The sequence below is a fragment of the Uranotaenia lowii genome, unplaced genomic scaffold, assembly GCF_029784155.1.
Source record: "Uranotaenia lowii strain MFRU-FL unplaced genomic scaffold, ASM2978415v1 HiC_scaffold_803, whole genome shotgun sequence".
Classification (NCBI taxonomy): Eukaryota; Metazoa; Arthropoda; class Insecta; order Diptera; family Culicidae; genus Uranotaenia; species Uranotaenia lowii.
In genome coordinates this window covers 16,142-25,000 of record NW_026598760.1, presented here as the reverse complement: position 1 = coordinate 25,000, position 8,859 = coordinate 16,142, and the positions used below count along the sequence as shown (strand labels likewise).

At 36.1% G+C, this 8,859-nt stretch overlaps 1 protein-coding gene across 1 annotated transcript; it reads left to right on the top strand.

Moving 5' to 3' along the window:
* The first annotated feature begins 255 nt into the window (after nucleotides 1-255).
* Nucleotides 256-1,062, top strand: LOC129760885 (uncharacterized). Its single transcript, XM_055758566.1, has one exon. It carries the CDS (start codon nucleotides 256-258, stop codon nucleotides 1,060-1,062), a length of 807 nt encoding a protein of 268 aa, XP_055614541.1.
* Nucleotides 1,063-8,859: the final 7,797 nt, after the last annotated feature.

Below are 8,859 nucleotides of genomic sequence, written 5' to 3'. Positions count from 1 at the left end.
GTCACCGACCGTTTCGTCTGGCCATCGGTGCGACGCGATTGCAAGAATTTTGTGACGCATTGCATCCCCTGCCAAAAGTCGAAGGTTCATCGGCACAACAAGACCCGAACATCGCAGATCGCCACCCCTGGCGAACGTTTTGCGCACGTGCACATGGATCTAATCGGACCGCTCCCACCATCCGAAGGTAATTCTTACTGTTTAACCCTCATAGATAAATTCTCTCGTTGGCCAGAGGTTTTACCAATTCCGAACATGACGGCAGCTACCGTAGCCAAAGCTTTCGTCAGCGGATGGATCGCCCGGTTCGGAGTCCCCACCATCGTTACTACCGACCTGGGCAGACAATTCGAATCCGAACTTTTCCGAGAGCTGACTCGACTGCTAGGCATCACCCATCTGCGCACTACTCCGTACCATCCACAGGCCAACGGACAAATCGAGCGCACACATCGACAACTCAAGGCTGCGATCATGTGCCACCAGAACCCGAGGTGGACAGAATCGTTGCCGATCGTGCTACTCGGTATGCGAACATCTATAAAAGAAGACATCCAGGCAACCACAGCCGAACTCACCTACGGCACACCACTACGCCTGCCCGGAGAGTTCTTTGCCGAGAGTAGCAGCAGTTTGAATCCATCACCCGAGTTTGTTGTCGATCTGAAAAGAATGATGGCGAACCTCAGACCTACACCGACGAGCAATCACTCCAAGCAGAAACCGTTCGTCCAGAAAGAGATGGCCACATGCAGTCATGTCTTCATCCGTGTTGGTGCCATCAAACCACCGCTGTCACAACCGTTCGACGGCCCATACCGTGTGCTTCGGCGAAAGAAGAAGGTTTTTATCATCGATATCAACGGTAAGCCTTCTCCGATCTCCATCGACCGACTGAAGGCCGCGTTCGTCCAGGCTGACGAACCCCCACCAGCACCGATCGCCAAACCACAACCAGCACCCGCAACTGAACCGAAGCCTTATCCCGATCCGGAACCAACACCGTACAAAACTCGCTCCGGACGCCATGTACGAATCCCTCGCCGTTATTGGAAAAACTAAAGGGGGGAGTATTGTGGCAACAATTGTCGAATTACCCTATAAATTATCCGACCAATCATCATCCGACACATCACACGATCGAACGATCGTTACCACACACACACTACCTACACACGACACTCGATCGACACTTTTGATCGAACACGCATTGTTCACCACACTCGTTCGCCAATCTGGCTTTGTACATAGCAGAGTAATAAACCAACTACCAAAGAGATCAGTCGACGTTCTCTTACACCTCCGAAAGGTCCCCCAAATTACTATTATGCCGTCAGAGATATTTCAATCTAAGTACAAGACCTTTTTTATTTTTTTCGAAATTTCATATTTGGAGCATAACTCAAAAACGGTTCTACTGAGATTTTTTTAAATTTCATTTTCGGATTCAGCGCCCGATTTCATATTAGAAATGACCTTCAGTTTACTGAGTTCAAAAATGCTGTAAACTAGTGTTACCCTTTGGCTTCAAGGGCCTCATTTCAAACTTAATTTAAAATAGCGTAAATGCTTGGAAATCAATATTTTGAATGCTAACTTTGCCAATATAAATCAGATCTTCACATGCCCTTCCTGTGGCATCTTGGTTAGAGCATTCTCTGATCATTGTTAAATCAAACCCCCTCAATAAGATTATGAAAGAATAATTTCATCGTACATGTAACTGTTTCACGTTTGCCTGACACGTTTCTGTACTCTGCCCATCGAAAACTAAGAACTTTAACAAGAGTAACATTTAGTCTTTCTTTACCCCATATGAGCTTTAATGCTTAAAAATCCCTACGTGGATAGGCTACGTGCCATGTTTAAAACACTGATTTTTTTTTCTTTTTTTTACCAGGAATTTACCTCTAGGTGGCATTCTTCCCTAGTATACATTGAATTTATTTTCTTATCTTTTTTATAGGATTTCAGGCTTCTCATGTATAGGATGAAATCTGTAAAAAAGACTATGCACAATTTTCCCTATTGTTTGGATAACGTGCTGCTACTCTCTTTTCTGATACCTGAACAATTACCTATGCAGTTTAATATAGCGGATAATACATGCACGTTGATCGGTCAGAGAAGTTCTAATCATTGATAAAATTATTCAAAAAATCGATTCTCGAGCAACTTCCACAGACCAAGGATCGGTAGTACCTCCCAGTGCTTTCTACTAACTAATAAGATTTAATTTGATACTACCAGGATCGCTCATCTATTTAGCATGGAAATCTGACCGTGGACCGTGGCGTGGCGTGGATGCAGAAATCAAATCACTTGGCCACAACGGCAGCACGGCACGGCATCCATTCTTGGTCCAAGGTAGGTCCTACACCGACCGAGAGATATCGATACACGTATTTTGTTTCAATAATGTGCTATGAGTTGTGTGTTCCGACACATAATGAATACGGAATCAGTTTTTGTGTTTCTCCGCATTCTCGATAACTGCTTCTATGTATGGATGGCCGATTGGAGACCGGTTGTTGGCCATCGAATCGAGCCAGATCTCCTCCTGCTTTTGCCGTTCGATTGGACCAATTTCGGGGCATCCATTATTGTCAGAATGAGCGATCCGAGAGTGGCGATTCTGGTGACCAGTTGTTGTGTCAAGTTTAGACTACATTTTCAAATGGACTTAGGTACTGCGCTCAACAAAAGAAAATCAACAATGGTATTTTATTCTTGTTTCAAGAAAATTTATTTTATATAAAAATTTTAAGACATTCTAGGACTTTTTGAATCCCTACATCAGATTTGTAGTATTTGACCACACGACACACATTTGCTCTCCCCCTTCTGATCCATGAAGAGGTACGTTAAGCGCCACTGGAATTTCTATGAGTAGATTCGGTTTGAGACTCCCGCTCAAATGTGTGTGGGAGCGTTTGTGTGAATGTTTTTCGTGAATGTGATATTCGGTGACCAACCACTACTAGTTAGGTAGCTCTGGTGTGGTTGCACACATCGATTATATTGGTCGACAAGATTAGATTAAATTATAATGCACGTACTACCCAGTTTGGCTTTCAGGCATCCTTGTCGTCGTCGTGCTTCGAGAAATTCTCTCCATCGATGATGGTACGAGATCGAATGATTGAACCTTGAAATTGGTTGCAGCAAAAGCAATTCGTTGCAATTGCAATTGTACACTTCCGTACGTAATTAAACGGTAATGCACTCACTACGTCGATTGAAATTTGACTGCTCCACGGAAAGGAAATTTCTGTAATTCAAGAGATGCAAGCTTTCATATGTAAAGTGGCGTCCAACAAAAAAGTAATTTTCCACATTGTTGAATTTTTATGAAGGCACAACTTCTTTAGGCAATTTTTTTTACAGCTAAGGCTGTTAAATATCCACATGAGTTTCGTTCTAAACAGTTTTTCTGTGAATAATAACCTTCAAATTGAAACTGGTTATCAGTATGTACACAAAACCAAAATTGCACGCTAAAATAGACCCTTGATCATTGAATTGAAGCCGAAAAAATAAAACATGTATTCTCTCATATTTCTGTTTGGCTCAGTTTCGGAAGTAAAAACCAAAAAAAAAAAAACAATTCTCTACCACCCACCCTCTAATAAATAATCAATTGAATGGAATGGAAGTAAGTATCCGGTAGCATTGGTTGAAGGGCTTTTTAAATATCGAGGTTTGCCTACACGTGTTGATATTTCCGGCCACCCCGTGTGGAGTGGATTTCGACCAAACCGAATCAAACCACCAACAGCGTACACAACCGCGTGCCAACAATGTTTTGGGCTCGATTGATTTTCATTTCCGGAATGAAACTTGATGGCCGGAAATTTTAAACCGTGTTGTAGAATTGGTTCGGGATTTAAATTTTGTAGGTATTCGAGATCTTCCAATTTTTATTAATATCATTGATTTATTATCCAAATTCAATGTCTCAATAACAATTTTTAACCTAAGATGCATGGAATTTGTTTTCGTGCTTAATTTTCATTTTTTTTTTACCATAATGAAACAAAAAGTGTTCAAATACCAATGATTTTATTTTTTTTATCTATACAAAGTGCTCAGTTAAATGAAATTAGAATCATCAATATATATTGGATCCAGTCAAAAATTTTAAAATGAACAAAATCTTTAAAACATTTGTTAAATTTTCTCAGCTTTGCCCAAGAACTCATAGCATCCCCTTAAATATTGATGAACTCTTCATATTCATTTGGAATTTCGAATTAGGTTCTCCATTGCATACAGATACTCCATTTCAAAATCTCAACGGCCAAGAAAAAGAGTTTCACTAGCAATTGTTTAACCCTAATTTGCTCTTGAGTGTCAATATGATGTTTGGCGGCTTGTAACTTTATTCGGGTGCATCTAAAAAAATCTTCAGGCCCCTTCACTGAGTTCTTTAAATCTTTAATTTTGCTTCATTGTTTTTTCAATGATTTCACCCTGAAAGCCCAGGAATAAAAAATCTCTAATCAGATCTCGAGTGTTAATTTGAGACTTCTTGCTTAAAACCAACATTCTTCTCTTTTCTTTTGAAAACCTCGTAGTGTCACTCAAATATGTTTTTCAGACAATATTTACCTACAACAATTTTCCGTTATTCAAAGTCTAAAAAAATCCGAAAACCATGCTTCGGAAAAAGATTGTAGTTCTTCTTCGGAATGCTCAAACAAAAGTTTACTTAGTGTTGAAGAAAGCTGAAGTCGGAAGCTACATGTTGCTCACAAAGTTTTTTTTTTAATTTTTTAAGCTCATGACCACAAAAAATGTAAAAAAGTGGTGTAAGAATATTTTTATAAAGTATCGCAGTGCTTATATAATTACATTACTAGAATCGGAATGAAATTGGCTCTCTGGTAAATATAAATTTATCGCGAAAATCTTGCGTTAATCTACTCAAAGTGTAGTGCAAAAAGGAATTTAAGTGCAAGAGAATCTGAAAAATTGCTAATTGACAAAAGTTTTGAAAACAGCTATCTTTGAAAACTCGTCAAAAATTCTGTGTACCGTAAAACGGGGTAACATTGATCACCGGGGTAGCTTTGATCAACATGACATTTTGCCACATAATCATCTATAACTTAGCCTGTAGTTTGAATTTTTGAATATTGTTTTCTACATTTGAAAGCCTATTTATTCAGTATCAAGAAGGGAAAATTTGGTTTGTATTTGATTTTTTTTATGTTAGTTATACTGTAATTTCAAAATCCAAAAATATCTATTTTTCCAAGGCTTGCAAAAAAAGCAGCTTTCCTGATGAACTAAAAATAATTTAGAAGCCAACGGGATGTTGAAAGTGAAAGAACAACTATTTTTCTTTGTATTTGTATAGTTCAAGTGCTATTTTTATAGTCATTTAATGATAATTTTTTGATATTTAAAAAATAAGGACATTTCCCAAGAGTAAGCCCGTATTCGACAAATGGATAAAAACCCTATAAAATCGTTATGTTTGAGGAAAAAATGAAAATGCTAATAGAAGGAGGGCCTAGGGGAATGTGTGAAGGTAAAATTTCATTTGTATTTTGAAGTTCAAACTATTTAGCAATAATTATAATTTTTGCCCCTAAATGTAGGCAGCATCATAGTTATTTTTTCGGTTACAAATATTTTTAAAATAAAACGTTAAAAATCAAGGTTAAATAGATAAACTAGCATTAGTCAATATTCTGAAGGTGATTTTTATCCTTTATGATAAAAAAAACTCGTTAAAACCGTCAGAATAGAGACTGATCAATGTCACCCCAAAGCATCAAATTTTTAACAAAGACGAAAACGATTTTTAAATCAAATTAAAAGTAGTCAAACAAATTTCTGCATCTATGTTTTACATTCATTGGAGTCCAGTACTGGTTTTAAAAATATAAAACATGCCACATTCTCCTTAACAGAAAAAATAATCGAAATATATTGAAAAAAGTGTTCAATCTTACCCCGGATTACGGTATGTAAAAACGTGCAAAATTAGGTCAACTTTTCAATTCTCTTTTAAAATTTGTCTGTGGTGACTTTAACAATTTTGAGAGCTATTTGATTGAAAAGTGCGGTTTTACACCATTTTTTTTACTTTTTCTGTGGTCATGATCAAGATTTAAAAAAAAAAATCCGTATGTGCAACGTATAGCATCTGACTTCAGCTTGCTTGGACACTTAGTGAAATTTTGTTTGAGTATTCCGTAGATGATCTACAGGCTTTTTCCGCAGCATGTTTTTCGGTTTTTTTTAAGACTTTGGATGACGGGAAACTGTTGTGGGTGAATATTGTCGGGTAAAAATTTCTGGGACGGATGAGTGTTAAAAATACTTGAAATTTCTAAAGAGCATCCCTTTTTTTAAGTAATAAAAATATTCCTTTAATTTACTCTATCAAACACATATTAAATAATAAGAAAAAAGTTTCAGATTATTACTTGATATTCAATCAATTTACAAATGGCATTTGTTTTGGATTATGCAGCCCTAAAATTTTTTTTTCTTCGAGCATTTCAAGTTTGGAATACATGTATAAGATGAATTCTATAAATCGCTATGCGTTTTAAACCTATAGTGACTTCGAGACATATAACTTCCTATAGTAGGTCAAAATGAGCTGTAAGCAAGGTTGCCAAAAAATATTCTATGTTTTTAAGAAAAAAAAATTCACTTTCAGTGATTTTACCCTAAATTTCTGTGATGAGCTTAAATTTCTCTGAAAAGTCATGAAAAACAGAAATTTTTTACAATTTACTTGACAAAAACCAATAAACATTATCAATCTTATCATGTTGTTACAAAACAAAGTGAGAAATCTTAAATTTATGTTGAAATTGAAATTATAATTTTGGAAACACGAACAAATTTTTAAAAATCTGTGAATATTTTTCAAATTCGGTGTTCTGTAACACAAAATCTGTCATGAATTTTTTTTAATGATTCTGTGAAATTATACATTTTTCTGTGAATTCGGCAACCTTGGCTGTAAATAGAATTAATTCAATCTACTACCAGTGAGATAGAAAAATAATTTAAAATTAAAATTAAGAGCAACAGTATTGATATTTACTTAATTGAATGTTTACTTACCTTGGAATAAAAAATAGCTGCTCATCGCCTCGGGATTTGATCCACTGCTCTCTAGGTTGGAAGTAAAATCATCTGCCTATCGACCATACCATCTTATTTTCAAACACTATTCAAAGCTGTTTTTAAACTGCCGTTTTTATGTTTTGCTTTCTTTAGAGAACCATGGGAAATGATTAAAGCTAATATGAAAGTATAACTTTTTTTGATTGAAGGACTAACAATGAATCAAATAATAAACACAAAATCTTGAAATGATAAGTTTTATTTTTTTTATCGTAACTTAGTAACTGCTTATTAAATTGACACATATTTATTCTTCATAAATAACGACAAAAAGACATTGGTCGAGCAGCTCAAACCGAACCACAAAGCTCTGCCGGAGTGTCTTTATGGCCAAAACTAAAGCTTCCTCCGGCTCTATCCATAACGGGCTTTCCGACCCAGAACCAGTCGATCGATGATGCTGTTGAAAGCTATAGGATAGTTGTTTTCCTCCTCTGGGTGGTAAATATTTTGCGAAACTGGGGTTCCATGGCAGAAAATATATTTAATGTTTTCAGTTTTATGGATTGTGATGTAAAAAATTCGAAAAAATTGACTGCTGTTGTCAAAACTATTTGACAATTCGTCTGAAAATCACCTGAAGGTTCAAGATGTGAACTTCCCAAGCAACCAAAAGTCACATATTTACTTGAATCAAGGCATTGAAAGTTACACATTGGCTGACAAAGAGAATCAACTGCCCAATTCTCTTTAGTGAACTTTATGTACTCATTAATGAACTTGAAAGTTGCAAAAGTGATTAATATGTACGTTGTATGTAACTTGTTTTGCCCAATTCCCATGAGTGAACTATATGTGCTCATTAACGAACTTGAAAGTTGCAAAAGTAATCGATACGTACGTTATACGGGACTTAAGTCACATAAAGGGCACAAAAGTGTTCAAAACGGGATTTAGTCACAAAAAGTGCATTGATGTGCTTTCAAAATCAAATCCCCACTTCGAGTTTTAGTTTCAGTTTGAACAATATCTAGGCGTGGTCTTGTGGTACCGTGTTCGATTCTCATGACGAAGGTCGGGGTTCGATCCCCAAGCCGGGCACCTTTTTTTCAATAAGTAAATGAGTAATTGAGTGACCATTCTGATGCGATATATGTAGGAAATGTAGAAAAGAAGCAATTGAGCAATTTGTCGAGTTTGGAATTCGGCGCGTGGCATCATGGCGGCATCGGTACAGAACATAGTAAATAATCAAGAGAAATATTAACCGAAGCCAAGGGTTCAGTTGAGAAATAGAGAAAGATTTTTTACTCATTTTACGATTTTTTGGAACGAAATTTAAGAGATATGAAATGAAAGTTATGTCAAAAATTAATTTAATCAATTTAATAAAAATTTATTGATTTAATTCAATTAATAACATCAAAAATTTTAATGATCAGATCATATGATTTTCAAAGAAATTTTAGTTTGCTACCGTTTGTTACTATTTTCTCATTAAAATTGTTGACCTCTAGCACAATAAAAGTTCAGAACAGTCCGGAAAAGTAAATTTTTGTCGCGATAGAATGTAGGTCTTGAAAGCTTAGTTTTGACGTAAACAAATTTGATATTTTTTAAACGACATAGGGGTAGTGCATTATTTTTTTTACATTTTTTTTCATTTTTCCGTAATATATTTCAGATTAACTGTATTAAATGCCGTTTTGAAAAAGACGTACACCGTCTTAGCCGATTTTGGCTTTACAGACTGAATAAATGACA

Bases quoted from the DNA above. Each gene is read 5' to 3' on its own strand.
- LOC129760885 (XM_055758566.1), top strand. From the start codon at position 256: ATGACGGCAGCTACCGTAGCCAAAGCTTTCGTCAGCGGATGGATCGCC.